The sequence below is a fragment of the Scyliorhinus torazame genome, chromosome 16 (genome assembly GCF_047496885.1).
Source record: "Scyliorhinus torazame isolate Kashiwa2021f chromosome 16, sScyTor2.1, whole genome shotgun sequence".
NCBI lineage: Eukaryota > Metazoa > Chordata > Chondrichthyes > Carcharhiniformes > Scyliorhinidae > Scyliorhinus > Scyliorhinus torazame.
This window is the reverse complement of record NC_092722.1, coordinates 20,598,099-20,621,760: the sequence shown is the minus strand read 5'-3', so window position 1 is coordinate 20,621,760 and position 23,662 is coordinate 20,598,099. Positions and strand designations below refer to the sequence as shown.

General features: G+C 46.8%; 1 protein-coding gene across 1 annotated transcript in view; it reads right to left on the bottom strand.

The window, feature by feature from the left end:
- The window catches only part of skia (v-ski avian sarcoma viral oncogene homolog a), a 191,545-nt gene that overhangs the window by 5,094 nt on the left and 162,789 nt on the right, over window positions 1-23,662 (bottom strand). The window contains exons 2-6 of the mRNA XM_072478052.1: window positions 14,483-14,611; window positions 13,542-13,666; window positions 11,106-11,374; window positions 8,891-9,189; window positions 5,603-5,833 (exon numbers count right to left, since the gene is read on the bottom strand). Of these exons, the coding sequence (XP_072334153.1) occupies window positions 5,603-5,833; window positions 8,891-9,189; window positions 11,106-11,374; window positions 13,542-13,666; window positions 14,483-14,611 (1,053 nt within the window). The remainder of the gene's footprint in view (window positions 1-5,602; window positions 5,834-8,890; window positions 9,190-11,105; window positions 11,375-13,541; window positions 13,667-14,482; window positions 14,612-23,662) is intronic.

The window sequence follows — 23,662 nt, the reverse complement described above, 5'->3', positions numbered from 1 at the left end:
CAGTGGCGGGAGGGGCACGACGTCAACAGCAAAAGGTGCATGATGGGAGGTCCATTGTACGAGTGGGGGAATACTGACAGAGGCACAATATTTTTACTTATTTCATGGGATTGACTTTAGGAAATGGACCACATCTTAGGGGATATTTAAGATCAAGAAGAGCACATGCTTATAGTATTGAATAGTATACAGTTCTGGTGGTAATTCAGTGATAACTTCTGACAATCAAGGAAGGATACAATGTCTGGTGGCTAGTTTGATGTTCGAGGAGCTTAAAGACTAGGGCTGCTCCTAGGGCAGCACGGTGGCGCAGTGGGTTAGCCGTGCTGCCTCACGGCGCCAAGGTCCCAGGTTCGATCCCGGCTCTGGGTCACTGTCCGTGTGGAGTTTGCAAATTCTCCCCGTGTTTGCGTGGGTTTCGCCCCCACAACCCAAAGATGTGCAGGCTAGGTGGATTGAACACGCTAAATTGCCCCTTAATTGGAAAAAAAATTAATTGGGTACTCGAAATTTATAGAGAAAAAAAAAGACTTACTCCTGTCCCTAACATTCCGATCAAGTGACAGTTCACCCATTGGGGCAAATCACCTCTGTGGGACTCTGGGGAAAGCTGTATAAATGTGGTGCGATGTTGCTTCTCTCAGCTCCTGGAACTCTCAGTGTTCTAAGAGAATGTTTTTGTGTGAAAAACAAGGCTTGTATTTACAACAGGGAATGATCTTCATTCTAACTGGTGAACAATCACATTATCACAATGCTGAGCGATGCAGTTATATACTCCAAGTTATGGTAAGGAACAGAACGTGAATGCAAGAGACCAAGATGGTCCTTTATTTACAGTAAATCATCTGTTTTACCCTTCTGCATCGAGACACATTAACCAGGTTCTCACACATTCCATTCTTTGTCTTCCAATTCATTCACAATATGATTTTCAAAACAGCTCATAGGTTTGTAGCCATGGGTGGAATTCAACCAAAGCATTTCCAAGGGCGGAATTCTCAAGCCATGCCGCCCGGCGACCGAAATTCCCACCCGAGGTCAATGGACCTTTAGGTGGTCCGCATCCCGCCCCTGGCGTTACTGCGCCCGGCTGGGAGGAAGCATACAGCCCAAGTGTCAATTTGGGTGAGCTTGGTGGGGTGTTTCCCGCCAGACTTCTGGGTGACATTCAGACTGGTATTCACCCACATGTAGTCTTTCACCCCCCCACTCTTTCATCCCCCCATACCCTTTTCATGGGCATGGCCCCCCTCAGGCCCCATCCCTTGGCAGTGCCACCCTGCCCAGTGAGGGCAAGATCCAGATCGCGACGTCTCATGAGGTTCGGTTGCCTCTCGCGCGATTCAACGGCTTCGCCCAACACCAAGTCGGGCGCGACAAGGCCGTTTAATCGCGGCCCGTATTACTGAATAGGAAAAATTTTCACTCCGTCATATCTTCTACTACAGAATTTGCTTTCCTTAGCTTTCAAACGGTTAAACCCTTTGCAACTTTCCTGTTACAAAAAATTAAACTATTCCCACGGAATACCTTAAGTGCAAGAACAGAGCTGGCAATATTCTCTGATTGAGAATATTGGGCTGCAAGTTATGAGACTAGTTAGTTACATCTTGGTTGTCAGCAACAGCTAATGCAGATTTTAAGAGTCTTTGGACTTTTGTTAGTCATTTCCCCCCTCCCATGTTTAGCATGGCCTTCCCCTCGCAAGATAATTGATGCGTCTGCGAGGGTATAATTGGTTTGCAACTGAGGATACTAGTACAATATAACGAACAATCCTTGGCTCAGCTGTAACTCTAGATTAGGCTTGTGCCTTAATACTCAGCACTGCTAGCTTGACAATTAAATCTTAATTAGAAGAGACGGCAGCCAATACAACACATGGAAGAAATAGGTGAAAATGGTCATGCAAATAGATTGCAGAAAAGCTTACGGGTTGCTGGCAGGTGTAGTTAATGCCAGAGATGTTGTCTTGGGACTATTTCATTATCAAACCTCCCTTCTAATTTTGCTTTATTATTATTTTGCCACTCTTTTTCGAGCACAAACCATTACCCGTCCAAAACGGAGAACAGCAGGCTGCCACCGCTCTATGACCAGCTGTTAGGACGCATGCCAAAGTGAGTAGCCAACCCATCCTCCTCCTCTCCCTGTGGGATCAACAGCACCTCCTGACCATGACTGAGAACTCACTTTGCAGCATCTTTCAATCCAACAAAGAAATAACATCTGCGAACCATAAATAAACTAAAACAAGATAAATACTTGCAATAGATGAACATTTTCGTCTCAACGTGACATTAACACAGCTTGTGAAACTACAGGCCATGAAACTGAATGAAGGAGGGCTGCACAGCTGAGCCTCGTCCCTTCCCTCCCCTCACCTCCAGAGTGACATGTACTTTCAGTGGGGCCCTGAATGGACAGCACTCACACCGGGAACTCAGGGGTCCTGTACGGAGGCCAACTAACATGGACCAGCATTGATGTAGAGATCAGATAAATCAGCACAGATCAGTGTTGTAACCTGGAGCCTTCCTGGTTTGTGTGGTTCAATTTCCAGGTCTTAAAACAGCCCAACTAACATCATCTTGATTCTGAGCTAATTCTGCTCTAGATCCTCTGTGGCTATTGTGCCAATGCCTTCACGTAATACACACACTACACCATACACAGTTCTATTATCCACATTCCCAATTATCCAACACAACTGTTGCAGAACCTAATCTCAATATTTGTATGTCTCTAAATCTCAGTAAAGGTTCAAAACAGATACAGAAGGGTGTGGGTTTAAACCTGGCTCCAGAACTTGACACATAACCTTAGCCCCCAGTTTAACCTTGGCCCCCAATTTCCATTATCCAACAGGAGAGCGCTCGTCATTAGAGGGTATTAAAAGTTCCATCACTGCACAATAACTACCGTGAAAATTAGTTTCGACCAGCAAAATGCAACACAAAGCAGCTCCACTGAGAAAAGGGTGGCGTCATGTTTCCATTCTAATTAGTTTCATATGCCTTTGATGTGGTTTCTGCACAAGCTCTATGCATTTATGATGTGGAGATGCCGGCGTTGGACTGGGGTGGGCACAGTAAGAAGTCTTACAACACCAGGCTAAAGTCCAACAGGTTTATTTGGAATCACTAGCTTTCGGAGTGCTGCTCCTACCTCAGGTGAGTTACTCACCTGATGAAGGAGCTGCGCTCCGAAAGCTAGCGACTGGTGTTATAATAACAATAATAATAATAGCTTATTGTCACAAGTAGGCTTCAATGAAGTTACTGTGAAAAGCCCCTAGTCGCCACATTCCGCCGCCTGTTCGGGGAGGCCAGTACAGGAATTGAACCCACGCTGCTGGCCTTGTTCTGCATTACAAGCCAGCTGTTTAGTCCACTGCGCTAAACCAGCCCCTTCTTCAGTAAGACTTATTTCTATGCATTTCGAGGTACTCCATGTTATCCCATTTCAAAGCAGTGTTTCTGAAGCTGAAATAATGTGACAAGGGAAAGAACATTTTCACTCACTGATGGGATTTATTTTGCTTGTGTTTCTTGACCTAATCCTTTCCCTTGGGTGTTGTGTGAGAAATGTACGGTAAACACTGCAGTATCGAACACAGATGGATTGCACAGAATGTCATCCATTTCCCCCAATCAGAAATGTAGTGTGGGTGACACCCAAGTCGCAGTCCCTACTCAATTTGTTTAGTCTGGCACGCTTGCCCTCTGCAACTTCCCATGATGTTGAAATGGAAATCGGCATCATTTCCTCTTTCCTCATTTGATTGTTAATGCCTTGAATCTACACCACTTTCCCCATTCCCAATACCTTTGTTCATATTTGGAAGCGAGTTGGCAGAGGAATGCTTAATGGTTTTGCAATCTTAACCCCTTCACGTCTCATATTATAGCTAAATGTACTATTTTACTCATGGTTTGTATTAAAGTACATCTTGATTCGCTGGGAATTGTGAACTTGGTCAGTGAAGTGTATTTCCACAGTATAGCTTTTTTAACTTGGTGATGCAACATGTTGCAGTAACGTCCTACACCCAACAGTAGAATTGTTACATTCAGTTTCTGTTCTAAGTGATCAGAGGGGACAGCAAGTTAGGGAGAGTGTCTCCCCCACTAGTGCAGGGAGAGGCATTTAAAAACAAAAACTGGATAACGAGGCACCCTGGGCGCAATTCTCCGTAATCGGCGCGATGTCCGCTGACCGGCGCCAAAAACGGCGCAAATCAGTCCGGCATCGCGCCGCCCCAAAGGTGCGGAATCCTCCGCATCTTGAGGGGCCGAGCCCTAACCTTGAGGGGCTAGGCCCGCGCCGGACTGATTTCCGCCCCGCCAGCTGGCGGGAAAGGCCTTTGGTGCCCCGCCTTCTGGCGCGAAACTGACTTTGCCCGGCGGCGCATGTGTGGGAGCGTCAGCGGCCGCTCACGGCATCCCCGCGCATGCGCAGTGGAGGGGGCCTCTTCCGCCTCCGTCATGGTGGAGACCGTGGTGAAGGCGGAAGGAAAAGAGTGCCCCCACGGCACAGGCCCGCCCGTGGATCGGTGGGCCCCGATCGCGGGCCAGGCCACCGTGGGGGCACCCCCCCGGGGCCAGATCGCCCCGCGCCCCCCCCCAGGACCCCGGAGCCCGCCCGCGCCGCCTTGTCCCGCCGGTAAAAGAGGTGGTTTAATCCACGCCGGCGGGACAGGCATTCCAGCAGCGGGACTTTGGCCCATCCGGGCCGGAGAATCGCCCGGGGGGGGGCGCCAACCGGCGCGGCGCGATTCCCGCCCCCGCCGAATATCCGGTGCCGGAGAATTCGGCAACCGGCGGGGCGAGATTCACGCCAGCCCCCGGCGATTCTCCGACCCGGCGGGGGGGTCGGAGAATCTCGCCCCCTGCATTGCTTGGCTGGTAGAGTGAAAACCTCTGCCTCCCCTCCCCTTCACCCCACCCGCAACGTCTACGAATGGGCCGTGTTGGCTCACCATTGAAGCTAGCCAGGTTTCCTACGGTCCAGCGTTGGGAATGGCGACTGGTGCGCATGAGTTGCCAGCTATGTTCACCAGCACCCTCAAGCCGAGTCTGGATTGTATTGTTTTGGGGTATGTGTTTGGAGTGCAAGGTCCAATTCACACCGGGCACAGATACAGGTTACATTTCTCCAGCTTGTGGTCTAACTTGGATTTGAAGAAATCTATTTGGAACAGGGCCTGGAAGATGTCGGTCAAATGTGTCAGCGGAACTAGAAATTGGGGGGGAATATTGAAACAAATGGAAAAGAAAAAACGCACCCACTCTTGCATCCCCCAGCTAATACTGATACTGCGCCCAAGCTCAGAATCAACAGGGTTCATTCTCAAGTTCACATTCAGACACCCTGTGCTCAACAGATCTTAGTCAACCTTATCAGTGTTCCTCAGACGTATCGAGACACTGGCTTTCCTGTTCTCACAACTTGTGGTTTGTCAGCGAAATTGTAATAGAACATTCAAGCATCGCTTTTGCAATCCAAAGCATGGTTACAAGTAAAACAAATAAAACAAAGTGCTAGTGTGCGTTTGGGGTTGGAACAAAATGACACCAGTCTTGATGGGCATGATTACCTGTGCTGAATATTTGATCCTCAGTCGCCCAGCCTCACAACCTTTGTCACAGACCCGGATTTGTTTTGCTTGCTCTAGTTCTCGCTTTAGCCTTATCCGCGACTCGTTCGCCTCCTTCATTTTCTTCTCACCCTCTGCTCGGAGGCGCTCTATTTCTTTCCTCAGGTTACGCTTCGCCTCCGTTGCTTCGCGTAGCTTCTCTTTCTTAGCGACACGGAGAAATTCAAGTTCCTACGAAGCAAAGAGTTGCGCAGAACTCAATTCAATGGCCAAGCAAGCTGCGTTTCACTGAAAAACCTCACCGTACACAGCAGGGCACAAGACAAATACTGCAGATGCTGCCAGTCTGAACTAAAAACAGAAAATGCTGGAAATGCTCAGCAGGCCGGGCAGCATCGATGGAGAGAAATAACAGAGTTAATGTCTCAGGCCTGTGGCTTTTTATTTTCTGTTCTTATTTCTTTTAAATTAATGTTTACATGGGAAATTTGCTTTCCAAAGGATTGGGTGGATCTCCACATTTTAATTCACCAATGTGTTAAAACAATGCGAATACCAACACCAAGATCCTTCCTTCTCATGCAGATCACTTATGTCATGTTTCAGATGAATAATTATTTTTTCAAGAGTCTGGAGTCATTATACTGGAACTGTTGTCCTCTAAAGGCACGTTAATGGTGTTGATGAGTCTTCAAGCAGCGCTTAAGTGGATACCTGAGAATTCCAAGTACAGCCCTCTGTTTTATCCTGCTGTCTGTTCTTCATTGGAGAACCATTATAGGAAGACACCAGTTTTTCCAACCTGACAAATTGTATTCTCGAAACCCACAAAAACCTGGTTCCTGGGTGCCATTGGGAGCTTGTTATCTTATTGAGGATCCTCAGGGGGCCTGGCAAAGTAGATGCTGAGAGGGTGTTTCCCCTTGTGGGAGAGTCTAGGAGCAGAGGGCAGGACTTCAGAGTAAGTGGCCGCCCATTTAAGACAGAGATGAGGAGGCATTCCTTCTCTCAGAGCGGGGGTGAATCTGTGGAATTCTTTACCGCAGAGGGCTGGGTCATTAAGTATGTTGAAGGTCGAGATAGACAGATTGTTAATCAGTAAGAGAATCAAAGGTCATGGGGAAAAGGCAGGGAAGTGGAATTGAGGATTATCAGATCAGTCACGATCTCATTGAATGGCGGAGCAGACTCGATGGGACGAATGACCTACTTCTGCTACTACGCCTAATGTCTGTAGTTCAATCATTTGATGTGTGCCTGAACAAGCCGTTCAAGGATCGTCTTTGCACCAAATGGAATAGGTGGATGGTTGGCAGAGAAAATGCCTTCACAAAGAGTGGAAATATGCGCGTTTCGTCACTCGATGTTTAGGGTGGTTTTGGTTTCAAATCGCGACATGCTACTACTGAAATGCACAAACTGTCATTGGATCATCTAGGAAATGAGCAATATCCAACTCAGTGGATGGAAAGGAAGATAATTTGTCGTGGAGGGAGCAACAAAGCTGCATCTGATTCAGAGGGGGAGCCTGACGATGATGCCAAAGTGACTCAGAATGAACGCGGTACATTTTCTGAATTGGTTGCCAAAGACAACAGATTTTAAAATGCTTTCATTCTGGTCAAAAGTATCTTTGTACAATTCATTCAATAAACCGTGCCATGTTAATTATTGGTGTTACTTTTTAAAATCGTATTTCAAATTGGCGACCACTCACATTAGCGGTTCACATTTTATATTGGGCTTGCAAGTCGAGTCCCGTTTTTGGCGGCTTCAATGGTTGACCTGTCTGTTGATAGCTCCGGTAGATGCATTTGAGAAGACCAGACAGAACTGCTTTTCTCTTAGCTCATTTTTATCAGGTGTTCTTCAGTCAGGGCTAGAATGGTTCTGTAGCTCTGTTAACAATTTTTTAAAATACTGCTAAAAAGGGCCCCTAATGTTCCATTTCTTTCACTTAAATTTACTGGTTAGCAACTATTCCTAGTTGCAGAGCAGACTCGATGGGCCGAATGGCCTCCATCTGCTCTTATGTCCTGTGGTATAAGAGACTGTTGTCGATATAAAAGTGTCCGAGACTGAATTCATTTAATGGGATTTTCTTCTATTTGTAACCAGTGTGGTTTCACTAATAGAAGTGGGTATCATCATTTCAATCATCTGAATATGTCCATCAATGGATGAAGTCAGTATATATATATATATAAAAAAAACTTTTTGTTTCTTAGCTGTAAGGAGTGAGACAACAAAGACAGCATTTCCTGTAAGCAAAACTCTTTTCATCCCCTCAGCCAGTGGCCCCGGCAAACCCCAACTTTCTGATAACATCACTTCCTGTGCAAGACAGTATGGACTCAAGAACTGGATGGGCTGGCCAAACAGGGGTCTGATCTCGGTCAGCATGCCAGTACAGAGTCCTGTGCAGTACACTGAACACATCAATCAGTGGATGTTGTTGGTACATCGGGGGGCAGTGCATTCAAGGTGCAGACAGTTCAGCCTGCACATACAGGTCAACGTAGTGGCCTTTTGCTGGATGGCTTCTAGCAGCCTTGTCAGCCACCGGGGAAGGCGAGTCAAATTGCAATTCATTATGTGGAATTAGATTTTTTGTTGCTTGAGCCAGTGTGGGAATTCTCCTCACATATAAGTGAGACCCCAAGGCAATATTAGCAATCTGCAATATAAATATCATGTGAGAGACTATTCTAAAGCATGTCTAATTAACTGTTCAATTGCACAAACGTGGCATTCTGAATCCGACTGGTGTTTCAGGTACTGTACAATCACACGGACTATACTTTGCCAATGCTCCGCTTGAATAATATCACAACTATAGGCCATAGCAGGCTAATTCATTAATATCACAAATGCTGTAGGTTCTTGCAGTGCTTCCGGGCAGGATTCTCTGGCTGCGCCCGCTCGACGGCCGGAGAATCCCGCCCGAGGTCAATGACTTTTCCATTGTCCGTGTCTCGCGATCTTGCATCGGGCGGGCGGGCGTGGCGGAAGAATCCAGCCCTTCATATTTCAACAAAACTGCAATTCTTCGAATGAGGGTTCAGCTAATAAGTGTTACCTGTTCATGGGAATGCAGTTAGTGCTGATTATAGTGATCAAAAAATGATCACCTACCCTGCACATCTTTGGGTTGTGGGGATGAGACCCAGGCAGACACGGGGAGAATGTTAATCTGTATGAGGACGGCGAATGTAGGTTCGCCACCGTTGCCATTTGTTTGTATTTATTCCAAATTCCAGATATCTTATAAGCGTCTCCATGTCTTACCTGCTGCAGACTGCGCTTGGCTTGCAAAGCAGCATTCAGTTTTTCCTCTTGCTTTACTCGCATCTTAATGATTTCATGCAAGAATTTCTCCTTGGCCTCCTTGGTGTCAATTCCATTGTCCAAGGCCTGCCTCAAGTGTTCTAGTTCCACTTCTAATCCACTGTTGTGCATATCCGTGTGGCCTGGATTTTCGAAGACACCACTCGATGCAACTTGCACCCCGGGTGAGCTCAGGTCTTTTGCTGATGAGCCAGATGAAGTGAAGGAGGGAGAAGAAAGTGAAGACAATGATGATGTGACTGTGGGAGGGAAAATACATTTGCATTATAATGTGCGCTTACAAATACAAGAGCTTTATTGTTGATATCAGCTCTTCAGAACTATATTGTGCAGCCACACAAATAAACTTTAAATTGATCTCCAATCTTCCCCTCTCCTCATGGCTCTCTTCTTCCAAGCGATTTATTTTGCTTCTCACCCCTTCTCCTGAAACTGCTGGTTTACTCCAGGGTACAGTTCAATGGTGCTAACCATTCTCTGGTACCTTGATCAGGTGACCATTTGTCACGTGGGAGTCTAAACAATTAGTGGAGGGAAAGGCCAAGCCTGCCTTCATAAAATGTCCATGGATCGGTACTTTCCGACACAAGTCGGTGATCGGCTATCTCGGGTGGGAACCTCTGGCTGGTTTTCCTCTCCCTAGGCCGAGGCCCACTGAAATGCTGCTGCTCCAGTTGAGATTGGGGAACACAGCATATATCTGGCAGGTAAAGATCCGAATTGGGGGTGGGGGGGGTGTCAACTCCACAGTGGCTGTCGGGTGACATTACCAAGCCCATAACTTAATTTTTCTCCTTTCATCAGAGAAGCCTCGACTCTGAAGGTAAACTGTGGGATACTCATCTGGTATTTTTCCCTGCTATTTTAACAGGAAATAATTGCTTTCCGTAAATTAAGTTCCACCGTGCTAAATTAGCAAAAGAGTAAATTCAGTTATACATCAGTTTCCCTATGCATTGCCCCACTTTGGGCCTTGGAATCAAAAGTTTCTAAATTTGTAATGATACCACTTGGGGGGGGCGGGGGGGTTCTTTAAATTATTAAGGGGCAATTTAGCGTGGCCAATCCACCTATTCTGTACATCTTTTAGGCTGTGGGGATGAAATTATGAAAGGTTTTGATAGGAGTGGATAATGAGAGGGTGTTTCATCTTGATTAATAGGGGAAGAAGGCAGGAGATTGGGGACGAGAAACATATCAGCCATGATTGACTGGCAGAGCAGACTCGATGGGCCGAATGACCTAATTCTGCTCATAGTATCATAGAATTTACAATGCAGAAGGAGGCCATTCGGCCCATCGAGTCTGCACCGACTCTTGGAAAGAGCACCCTACCCAAGGTCAACACCTCCACCCTATCCCCATAACCCCACCCAACACTAAGGGCAATTTTGGACACTAAGGGCAATTTATCACGGCCAATCCACCTAATCTGCACATCTTTGGACTGTGGGAGGAAACCGGAGCACCCGGAGGAAACCCACGCACACATGGGGAGGATGTGCAGACTCCGCACAGACAGTGACCCAAGTCGGAATCGAACCTGGGACCCTGTAGCTGGGACCACCATGCTACCTATGTTTTGTGGTCTATTCTGGGGAAGAGTAAACGCGCACACACACACACGCACGCACGCACACACACGCGCACGCACACACACGCACACACACACCCACACACACGCACACAGAGGTCATCAATATGAGATAGTTACCAAGAAATCCAATAGGGAATTCAGAAGAAGACTTCTTCACCTGAAGAGTGGAACTCGCTCCTATCGGGAGCGGTTGAAATGATTATAGATATGTTTAAGGGGAAGCTAGACAAGCATTTGTGGGAGACAGGAATGAGGGTGTGGATGGGAGATTTAGATGATAAAAGGTGGGAGGAAGTTCGAGTGCAGCATGAACATCGGGGTGGACAGGTTGGGCCGAATAGGCCTGTTTCTGTGCTGCCTATGCAATTACTCAAAAGAGCTCTCTTGTGATGGCATGTGTGGAGAGACATTGACTGGAAGGTAAAGCATGTAAATCAATCACCTAGGCGTATGACTCAAGTGCTGAGTTGAGAGAGGACTGGAAGCGGGACATTCATCTACCCTTTCAATAGGGATGATGTGGGGTGGTGTTCAGATATCTGTGCGAATTAAACTTACATCCTTCTCTGCTCTCAACTTCCACTTCAGCATCGGAATCTTTGTCTTCAGCAGGAAACACGGCAGCAAGTGGAGCAGCTGTTTCCTGTTCTAGCTGTAGGTCTGCAGTTGTCCTCCTTTTCCGAGGTCTGTTAACTTCACTTGGAGTCGGGATGTTGTGTGTGACTGCGGTGGCCGATGGCGAGGGTCGTCCATTCCTCTGTTGGGGGAGTGGTGTCAGAGCTACATTGGGTGCCACTGAACCTTCGTAACTTTTGTACGCATAGAAACTACGGAGAGGACACAAAACAAAACAATTCAATTTTTAACCCTCAAAAAGATAATGACAATATATGTTCTCAAAATTAATTTAAAAATCTCGCCCTTTATTCCATCGTGTGAATTTTCTTTCTATCTTTCCATGTGAATAAAACTTGAGTCTTACGGGCTGAAATTTGGTCCTGTGGTTGGGACCCTCAAGCCTGGTTAATTTCCAGGTTGTGACTCTGTACGACATTGGTCTGGCATGTAAGCTCCCATTTTTGATTGAAAGGCCAATTGATGGTTAGGAGGCAGCTCGTCACTCAATTCAGGGTGGTGGAGAGGGGAGGGACTCCTGGAAAATGGCGTGAGACCAGGGCCTTGCTGGCAAACCATCACCCCAACCAGTGGTGGGGACTTCCGGGACCACATGCCTCCAATCCTGCTCCTGCAGCCAACTGAACATTCTTGGCTGCAGATGAAACGGGACGAAGATTGCTTCTCCCTGAAATGGGTTCCTTTGCCTACTTGTATGTGTTATATAATGTTCTAACACACGCCAAGACAATAACAACTTGCATTTACATAGCACCTTCAAATGCTCCAAGGTGCTTTACAGTGGTGTTAACAAACAAAATTCGACACTGATCCACATAAGATGATGTTAGGACAGATGTCTGAAGGTCTGGTCTGCACCATCTTAGAGGAGGATAGAATGGTAGCGAGGTGAAGGGGTTTGGGGAAGATAGTTCAAAGGTCAGGGCCTGGGTAGTCAAAGGAATAGCTGCCAGTGATGGAGCAAGGAAAACCAGGAATTCACAAGAGGGCGGAACTGGAATGATCTCGAAGGGTTATGTGGCAGGAGTAAGTTAAAGAGTTCAGAAAAGGTGAGGTCTGGGCTACGTTGGGTTATGGGGGGGGAAACAGAGTTTTGGATGAGCTCAAGTTTACCAAGGGCGCAAGGTGGGAGGTGGCCAGAACAGAATTGGAATGGTGAAGCCCATCGACAATAAAGATTGCAGTAGAAGAGGGTGACATAAACAACCCTCATCAGGGCCTACAATTTTGGAATTGAAGATCTGGTCAAGCTCTTGGAAGTGACCTCCCCATTAGTTCTCTTCTCCCTCTCCCAAAGACTCGCATGGAAAGAAGGCTATTTAGCCTCACTCCGACATTATAACAGTGGCTGCACTTCAAAAGTAAATCAACAGATGTAAAGTATTTCGAGACACTGGGCAGCTGCAAAATATTCTGGAGGAATACAAATCGCTTTTTCAGAGAAATGTAGGATGAAATATTGTCCCTGCACAAAAAGCAGGACCATTTTTGTGTCAGGAACCTGATTTTACTAATGAAAGGACTTTACCGTGGTTAATACCCAAATCAACAGCACAAGCACCCCAGCTCTGGACTCCATTAAGGGAGGGTGCAGGAAAACGCACCCATTCTGCAAATCAAGGGTTTCTAATTCAAGGGACCACAGCATGGGCTCCGAGGCTTCATCGAAAGTTGGATTTTGAGCCTGCAACAACCTAAGGTCTGAAGAGGAAAACTGGGAAACTGAAAGTGAGCGAACTGCTAAAGAAGCGGACGGCCTTCCTAGAAGTTGCACGGCTTCTGAAAGAAGAAATGTTTTGAACAGAAGTCCCTCAACAATCACGGCTGGAGATCTGGGCAGCACATTAGCATTGTGGATAGCACAATTGCTTCACAGCTCCAGGGTCCCAGGTTCGATTCCTGGTCACTGTCTGTGTCCGGAGTCTGCATGTTCTCCCCGTGTGTGCGTGGGTTTCCTCCGGGTGCTCCGGTTTCCTCCCACAGTCCAAAGATGTGCAGGTTAGGTGGATTGGCCATGATAAATTGCCCTTAGTGTTGTGTGGGGTTACTGGGTTATGGGGATAGGGTGGAGGTGTGGGCCTTGGGTAGGGTGCTCTTTAAATTCTATGATAAATTCTATGATAAATCTGGGTCTTCAGGTTCTAAGTCCATTGCATTTTAGTGCTGTAGACACCAGCTCACTGAAGCTCATTTTTAAGAAATATATTAACAGTCTCAATTTCCTTTAACACACAGGGAGATATCTGATTTGTCTGCCCTTTAAAGCAAACTGTTAAGAAATGAATTCTTGACATATTTTGCTAACATCAGCACAGAAACAGCTTGCCCATGTACAGTGAGCAAAACCAGAGCCTCTACCTGTCTCGGGCCAGTGCAGGAAGGTGAGTCAGAGTTTCTTTTTCACTTGTTGAAATGGTTGGTGACCAGGGCCTGAAGGCGGACAGTCTTTGTTGAGAATGTACACAGCTGCTACTTAGAACGTTCTAGAAAACGAAACAAAAAAGATTTTCTTCATTCAGCAGAGAACTTTCCTTAATTGTTCTGCAATAGCTCTCATCATGCATGATGCCCGTCGTAGCTTTCCTTCTCTTCCTACTTTTTTCCAGCATCTCTCCTGTTCTAAAAGGTAATTCAGTGGGAAATTGCTCCAAAGGTGCTGAGAGACGCAGCAGGCATGTGCGCACACACACGCACACACATGCATACGCACACACGCGACAACCGGCAGTGCACTTGGCATTGCCCTGGCTGAGATCAGCCAACTCAGCCCAGGTCAAAACTTGGATCTGGTCATATCCCAATCTGTATGGATCAGTGCCACGTCAGATGCATGGTAGCACAGTGGTTAGCACTGTTGCTTCACGGCGCTAGGGACCCGGGTTCGATTCCCGGTTTGGGTCACTGTCTGTGCGGAATCTGCACGTTCTCCCCGTGCCTGCGTGGGTTTCCTCCGGGTGCTCCGGTTTCCTCCCACAAGTCATGAAAGGCGTGCTGTTAGGTAATTTGGACATTCTGAATTCTCCCTCAGTGTTCCCGAACAGTTATGTAAGCCCACTTGTTACAATAAAGATTATTATTACATTCAGTTAACCACTCGGAGCAGGGACAATTTCCATTGCATAACGCTTCAGATGAGAAAGGAGTCTTAACTCAAATTGACCAGAGGAAGTCTAGGATAATGGAACAAGCATCCAATGACTTAGATACGATTTTCCCCACATGGCCTCCTCTTTCAAGAGCCCCCCCCCCCCCGCACTCTCTGTGAAATGGTCCGTTAGACTCGTTACTGAACGATGTACCTTAGTGCTAGACGGGGAGGAGAAGCACCTCCACCATTCAGGCTGTTTCTCCTTCTCGCTGGCAGCCAGAGATTCTGAGGCAGTTTCATCTTGCTTGAACTTTTTAAACACGGTTTGGTCAAAAGGCACCTACACAGCAGGAAGAGAGAGAACAAAGTTAGTGTTTTCTGGGGTGACATTTAATGCAAAGGTAAAACACAAAGAGGAAACGCCATTCGAGAACACTGAAAATACAATCAGATAAGAGTTTTGCTCATGAAGCTTATAAGAGGGGGGGATGGTGGAATTTCTGCAATTCTTAATGTATGAATGAATGTCAGGGAACATCTGGGAGGCTGTATACTTGAAGCACGGCTCACTAGAGATCTTAACTCATAAGAGCTATAGTGCTGTTTTTTGAAACACATTCAAAACTAATCTCCTTCTTGAAAAGTATTTCAAGAGGGTATTTACAAAAGAGAAGTGCCGATAGGTTTTTCTTGGTTTGTAAAATCTGCTCTGATGGTACGAAGTGTTGGAGGCACCAATGTGTTGCATCCTGATGGAACAGGACACAAACCCAGGAAGTTCCCCAAAAGGGCAGAAGAATCATCCTCAGCCTCCCTCCTGACACCCAACTTAGCAGAAACCATGCGAGAAATCACGGATGGTGAGTGAAAGATCCGGGAAAGGAATGGCTACAAAGAGGACTCTTTCAATGGTCCAGTTGGTGACTGAATTGTAGGTCATCCAATTTTGATTGGGACAAGGAGCGGCAGGATTGCAATTTGTTGTAATATCCTGCGATAAAGAGAGAAAAGACCACAATCAGTCAGGGCAGCTGCTGGTAAACGTGCATAGTGGTAATAGAACATGCAGTGCAGAAGGAGGCCATTCGGCCCATCGAGTCTGCACCGACCCACTTAAGCCCTCACTTCAACCCTATCCCCAATAACCCCTCCTAACCTTTTTGGACACTAAGGGCAATTTAACATGGCCAATCCACCTAACCTGCACGAATTTGGACTGTGGGGGAAACCGGAGCACCCGGAGGAAACCCACGCAGACACGGGGAGAACGTGCAGACTCCGCACAGACAGTGACCCAGCAGGGAATCGAACCTGGGACCCAGGCGCTGTGAAGCCACAGTGCTAACCACTATGCTACCGTGCTGCCCTGTAATTGGGTGAAATAATGCAACAAACCAACATTGATAACACGATGAGTGCGATTGGAAGGAAATGCAATTGGCCTTCAATGTTCCGGCATTGCTGGGGCGGCACGTGGCGTAGTGGTTAGAACTGCTGCCTCACGCGCCGAGGTCCCAGGTTCAATCCCGGCTCTGGGTCACTGTCCGTGTGGAGTTTGCACATTCTCCCCGTGTTTGCGTGGGTCCCACCCCCACAATCCAAAGATGTGCAGGTAGGTGGATTGGCCACGCTAAATTGCCCCTTAATTGGAAAAATTTAATAATAAATGAAGTTCCGGCATTGTTACCAATACCGTATGATTCAGAAATAAAGGAGGCAATATATGGGCATATGTGTCAACTGTGCAATTAATAAAACATTCTTGGTCTTTAGGAGGCTAAAGTTAAACAAAGGGCTGAATTTCACAGGCACAGAAGTCCCAGCACAGCAGGAGGTGACCTCGCTTTCGGCCGGCAGTGAACCAGGGGAGGGGTATTTCCGGTGCTGGTGAATGAAGTGGTTGCTCCCAAGAGTGGCGAGCCCAATCAGACGGCTGGCAGTGAACCACTGCTGAGTCTGCAACGGGAGGGTGCCTCAATCACCGGGGACCTCCAAGAGGGGCAAGTGGGGTTGGGGGAAAGCAAGATCAGGCAGGCAGGTCCTGGTTATCCAGGGGAGCATATTGTGGTGGCATCATTGAGTCCCCCTCCCCGCCACTGGGTAGCCCCCTATCGCCCAAAAAGCCTTGATTCACAATCACTGGCTGGTCTCTGTGAAGCGGTGACAGCTCCCCACCACTCCACGGAGGCAGGAAGTGGCCCTTAAAATCGGCCACTTCATGGCCTCCTGGCAGGCGGCCAATCTGTTAGCTTTCCTGTCACTGAAAAAATGGCACGGCAGGGATAAAACGTTGGGCGCTCCCTCGGATGCCTTCCCACATCATTCCGCTAGCCTTCCTACAGCCTAGACCATCGCCAAAAGGCTGGTAGAATTCCAGCAAAGATTCTCACGAGTTGGATGTTGCTCCTCATGCAAACAAAGTTCAGGAATTACAACAAACAACTCCTTGTAAGGCAGAGACCTTTCAGATAAAACTACACATTTCTTTCTTCCCAGACCACAATAAAAACGCAACATTAATTTGTTCAGCAGTTACCCAAAAGAAAACTTGAAAAGAACGGCGTAATTAAGTCAAATATCCTGTAACAGACGGGCTGGAGAGGGTGGGGTGGGGAGAACGTTCAGTAGAAAGATGTGACTCTACACTCTACCAAAGGAGTGAAACAGTACACAGTGTTGATTCCTCCCTTTGAAAGTCAACTTGCCAACTGATTACAGAGCCTGCAGCTGTAGTATATGTTGGGTGACTTGCCAAATTTTGCTTTGTCTACCATGTGAACTGCATGACATGGCATGTAAATTACCCTGATCGAATGCAGTCTCCAGCTTGCAGAGTGTTGATCAACACCAGGACCCTGTCTGCAACAGCAGTGATGATAACACGAGTTAGGTATTTGGCAAATGCCCTTCCATCTCTGAAAATCTCTCAGTTGGGGGTTCCAGCTTTCAAACCACAACAGGTGATAATGCCAAAGGGAGGCCGTTATTCTGCTGTCAGCACACAGAACATTTTGTTCGGACAAGACATCAATTCCAGGCTCACAGTCAACACTGGAAAAACTGCTCGAACACGGCCTCTTTTGTGGGTCAAGTGTGAAGCAGACACGGTGTGGCCAAAATGTTCCGCAGTAAGTAACCCTTTGAAGCCCTGAGCAGCATTTCTGATTACATTTGAAAAATAATTCGGGGACTAATAAACTGAGAAAGCTGAAGCCTTACACCGTTATTTAATAATTAAATCTTCATGAGTCACTATGATTTTCCGCCCGCAGCCCCCCCCCCCCCCCCCCGCCCCGCCCCCCGTGGCCCACCATTTGCAAGTGGCGGGATCTTGTGACTCTGCACATCTTTGGGTTGTGGGGGTGAGACCCACGCAGACACGGGGAGAATGTGCAAACTCCACAGTGTCCTGGGACCGGGATCGAACCCAGGGCCTCGGTGGCGTGAGGCAGCAGTGCCGCTCCTGGCCATTGTGTTTTTAATGTAATGAAATTATATCCGTAAGTGCATCAGAATAATAACATCTAGGAGGTAACAAATGCATAATTGAGGATTTTATTAGTTGCCATAAAGTTGGGTGATGTCATGGAGGTGAAAATTGGCGATTTTTGGGATGGCGCAAATGTGTGGTGGGAAGCTCATCTCGGGGTTACTGTCACAAACAGATTGATTTGGACTCGAGCTGGTGCCAGGGACAGGACTGCAGGTGGTAGCTAGGGAAAGGAGCTTGGAGAGGAGACTGAAAACAATGGCTCCAGTCTCCCCCATACTTAATTGGAGGAAACTTTTGCTGATCCCGTACTGGATGCTGGATGAGCAGGCTGATAATCTGATAATTAAGCAACAGTAGTCGAGGGAGGTAGAGGTGAAATTGAGCTGGGTATCATCAGCGTACATGCAAAAACTAGTGCTGCGCTTTCAGGCGATGTCGCCAAGGGGCGGCATCTAGATGAGAAACGGGAGGGGGCCAAGGATAGATCCGTAGGGAACACCAGAGGCAGCAGTGAAGGAGCAGAGAAAGAAGCAATTCATAATGATACTTTGGCTTCGATTGCAAGAATGAACCCATCTGAGAGCAGTCCCACCCAGCTGGCTGACAGTGCAGAACTGGAGGAGGATGGTGTGGTTAGCCATGGCAAAGGCTGCACACACATTAAGAAGGAAGATGAGAGGTTTGTCACACTCACAAAGGATGGAATTTGTGACATTGATAAGACTGGTTTTGGTCTTGTGGCACCAGCAGAAAGCTGATTGGAAGTATCTGTTTGGAGGGATTCAAACATGGGAGTTCCAGGAAAGATGGGTATAGGTTTGGAAGGTATTCTAATCCGCACGGGTCTTACGAGGTAGGGATGATCCACTACCCCGTGGAATTTGCAGAATATGAGCTCCCCCGATAAGGGGGTGAGGGACCCTTAACAAGATCCATGTGGCTTTGTATAAATAGACTCGGCCAGTCAGGCGACCGACTAGAGAAGACCCAGTAGGGAACTACTGGAGCTGGACATAATAATACATGTTAAACAAAGTACGCTTTGTTTTTCTCTACAAATCGGGGATGCACTCTTCGTTGCCCCCCCACAAAAAGCGGCAAAAATACATGGACACGGATTTTGGAGAGGGAAGATTAAGGTGAGATGGCAGTTGACAAAGGCGGGTGGGGTCACGGGATTTTTTTTGCCGGAGAGGCATTTAACCCTATTGTTTATGGCACAGCAAAAGCTTAGTTTATTCACTCACACTGCTTTTTAAACTCTTTCTTGGGGTGGGAGGATTGATGGCTTGGACAGCATTTTGCTACCAGATGCCCTGAGAAATTGGTACAACAGTGAGACTCAATTCCTCTCCCTGGCAACGGTTGGAGATTAAACCACTTTGTTCACAACCGTGGTGTCACATTTCATCCTGAGATTTGCTCCAAAAGGAAATTGGTGAACCAGTTGGGATTTTACGACAATTGACAGCTCCAACGCCCTTTTTATTTCTACATTTTTAAAAAAGTGGATATCACATTCTCAACATAGATATTCTTTGGAATGTTAATCCAAAACAAGCGACATATTGGGTGCGCTTAGCGAGGTGTATCCCAGTGTTTGCAATGCCGAGAACCGCCCCGCTATCAAACGGGACTTGGCTTCTTTTTCGGGCCATTTTTCCATGGCGCCCCGATCTCTAGACTCCTCCCCCCCCCATACTTACCAATTAAGGGATCCCCGAGCCCCCCGCCCCCACCTCACAAGGGCAGGGCAAGGGCAAGATGACACCTGGGCACCCTGTCCAGAGCCCAACCACCCGGGGACCCCGATGGCCTGGGAGACCCCCCTCAGGTGCCATTACGCCTGGTCCACGTATGTGGAAGCCACTGCTAAACAGTGCCCGCTCGGGATCTCCGAGGTGAGGCCGTCAGTTCCCGCGCCTTGGGCAACTCCAGCGCAGTCATATTCAAGTGAGACTAACTGCTCACTTGATTATGCAAATATGGATCACGCCCATTGAGGGCGAGATCCAGATCGCAATACCTCGTGAAATCTTGTAACAGCATCCTGATTTTTACCGGCCTCACTGTGTCAATAACTGCAGACACAATGGGCGAGATCCTCCAGCTGTTCACACCAGTGGGATCTTCCAGTCACGCCAATGGCTCACCCCTGCCACAGGTTTCCCAGGCCATATGGTGGATTCAATGGGGAATCCCATTGACAGCGGCGGGATCCAACGGTGGGCTACCTACTGCCGCCAAGAAACACGCCGCCAGAGAATCTCGGCCAATGTTTTGTCCCAGGTCCGGCTCTTGTATCTATGTTATACAGGCTTGTTAAGTTGCAGAGAAGATTTGTGGTAAGTATTACTGGCTGCATAGTTTTTATGTTTCCACATAGGCAGAGACTGCCATCACTGTGTGGGGCTCCTGAACTAAGCCAAGCGATTAACCAGAATGCTGCAAACCATCGCTTCACGGAATGGAAGGCTGCCAAGACTGAAAGAGTACACACATCGTATACCAGTCTTGACAAGAGCCACAAAAGGTTCCAAATTCCAAAAACACCATGGTGCCCACAGTACTGGTTATTGAAAAGTTGGGAGTTTGAGCAAATCCCAACTCTAATTTCCAAGTTCCAGTCACTGAAACACATTCAAAGGAATACACCCAGATTTCCTCGGACATTTGAAATGATTACAGCGAGTTTCAATGCAAATAGCCAGGCTGGGGATGTTTTGCCGTTTTTGGCCTAGTTCCACACACCCACACACACATACCCCTAACCTACTGGACAAGTTGTACAGGATATTTCGTAATTGCAAAGGGTCAATCAACTCTCCCTCGCTCCTAATTTTGTGCTTTTAATGAACCACTCAATCGGAGCCATTGTAAAAAAATAACAATAATGAAGAACTGATTGAAGGACCGTCTTTATTATGGGAAGGAAGTTTGGAGGAACTTTCATCATTAACAAACTTCACAAAGACGCTCTGCAAAGTGGAGCAAACTGCATCATCATGTTCCTATGTTTGGCAAGCAAACAATTCGGGTACGTGAAACCTCTTGAACAAAGACAGTTCCTCTTTGAATCAAATTGAATTGATAATAAACAAATCAGGTTTCTTGGAGGTGGAACTTTTTTTGACTCCGGAGGTGAGAAGGAGGAAAACAAGTCATTCTAACTCAATACCCCACTTGAGGTACTACTCATCAGAATAAGCTGCGTCGACTCAAACAACCAGAAGACCACAGAATTAGCGTTTCTGTGCTACTGCAGTTCTTGGCATGCATTGTTTTAGGGTTGCTTTTGTAAGTGGCATTTCTGAAAATGCTTTCAGATGAAAGGATTTGTTGCGCGAGTGCGCCAAGCCAATTCTGACCCAGCATAAAGGCTATTATTTTAGTGTGGGGGAACAACTGAGGGGTCCCTAGCAGAATCAGTGACCCATGCATTGCAAGGTTAGTGGCTCACCCTCCTATTTCTTTCTCCAAAACGGGCAGCTCAAAGCAGGGAGAAATTCCACTCACCACAAGGCGAAAAATTAGACAAAACTGCCTGCTTTTCAAACATCAGATTCTCCCCTTTTCATTTTCCTCTCTCCTTGCCAGATATAATTCCTTGTGATCCTCTTCATGATTTTTCACACTGCTCAACATCCCACCAACTCCCAAAAAATTCCCCATTCCTTTTTTTCCTGGGATTCTTTTGCTTGGGTTAAAGTTCAAGTCACGGTTTGTGCTGAATGCGAAGTTGACTTGCCAAAGCTTAAAAGGGCCATTGTCACTGGGAGGCTGTTGCGCAAAACGCTTTTCAAGGCCAGTAGACAGACTTGTACAATGAAATCATCTGTGATGGGCCAACACAACTTCTATCTGCCCCAAAATTTAAAAATTAAATCGGAAAGCAGTGCGGTCGAGTGGATATTGAAGTCAGTACAGGATGGGCATGTTTGTGGATGCCATTTGCTTCAGGAATTTCTCATGTTTGAAAACTCCAAAGCCACAGCAACACCTTCAGCATTACTTGCAAAGCAGACATTAACTTTGAAGGCATGTTAGAAGAGCATTTTTGAATCGAAAAGACTAAACATCAAGAACTAGATCATTTTTTAAAAAAAAAGAACTGTTCCAATCTTCATTGCCTTCACAAAGATTTCTGGGAGCACTCAAAACGTGACAGGTGAAGACATCTCGGGTGCGGGTCTCTCTTCCTCCAAAGGGAGTACGGTGGGCCTTCCACTGCCTCATCACAGATTACCGCCGCTCCTCTGCTAATATCTCCCAGGATTCAGCGATGGTGAGAATGGTAGTCAGAAATAGGGGCTGCTTACTAGCTGAGCCTTGCTAACCAGCACCATTTACAATTGGCCAGACCGTGAAGCAGCAGCCAGTGGCCTTTCCCGTCAGGATGAGGGGAGGAAATATGAAGTTGGGCAGGGATACAATAATAATAATAATAACCTTCATTATTGTCACAAGTAGGCTTACATTAACACTGCAATGAAGTTACTGTGAAAAACCCCTAGTCGCCACCTTCCGGCGCATGTTCGGGTACACTGAGGGAGAATTCAGAATGTCCAATTCACCTAACAAGCACCTCTTTCGGGACTTGTGGGAGGAAACCGGAGCACCCGGAGGAAACCCACGCAGACACGGGGGAACGTGCAGACTCTGCACAAGACAGCGACCCAAGCCGGGAATCGAACCTGGAACCCTGGTGCTGTGAAGTAACAGTGCTAACCACTGTGCTACCGTGTCACCCGCCCCAGTAGGCCCTCCAATTCAAAGGTTTGACTAAATTTTACCCGTGTCATATTTGGGATATTATCGGGTAGGAAAATTCAAGTAATATAGTCTGGGCTCACACACAAAGGTGACATGCAGGAGGCTCCCGACAGCATTGGAACCCTAACCCAGGAGGAGTCCCCGCCTACAGGAGATCAAGGCAGAACATTTCTAGAAACTTACAGAGCCATGGGATTAGTTGCGACATTTTTGGAACAAGTGCTAAATTTTATGATGTAACAAAATGTCACAAGAAATGCTACTGAATCCTCCATAGATTAAAACTGTACTTTCAGAATTCAGATTGAACTCTGCGTAATTATTATTTCAAAAGGCCCTTGGCTGAAAGCGTCACCACTCCTCAGTGTAAATACAATCATGCACTTGACTCTATCGAGTACTGTGTGCTAAAAGCCTGGATCTTTATGACAAGGTTTTGACATTGTAAATACGAATACTCAATCAAGTACTTAAACCTTAAACACAGGGCTCCAATTCAATTTACGCACGAATGGAAATGTTTTTCAGTGCATATAATTATTTAAAAATTCTCGCATTTCCCCCCCCCCCCCCCCCCGAGTATTATTGTCTCTGAATATTGTGTATTAATGAGGCAGTAGAGCTACAAAGCACTTTGTTGCAAATGTACACAGAGGTTTTACCTTTAAGTAATTCAAACACAATGCTAAAGTAATGACTGGTTAAAAAGTTTGCTAATTCTGATACCACATAGAAACACATACTGAAGGGAAGTGGAATGTTCACTATTGTCAGACAGTCAGCAAGTATTAACGGGTGAATTACTTTCCCTTTGGGGAGGGATGGTGAGCTGGTGTTTTCATTCAATGAAATGTTGAAGAGCCAGCCTCTCTACTGATCTGGGCGCAGGAGAGTTTTCCTAAAGTCCTGGATAACATTCATCCCTTAACCAACATACAAATCATCAGTCAATGATCACATTTGCTGTTTGGTTTCTTGCTGTGCACAGATGAGAAACTATAGTTTAAAAGCAGGGTTTTGGAACTGCCCGAACACAGGAAATGTCTTGCTTAAATGTGCGTTTGTTCTTAATAGAACTCTGGGCCAAGAGTTTTATTTGGGTAGCAGAGTTTCCCATCTACTTTG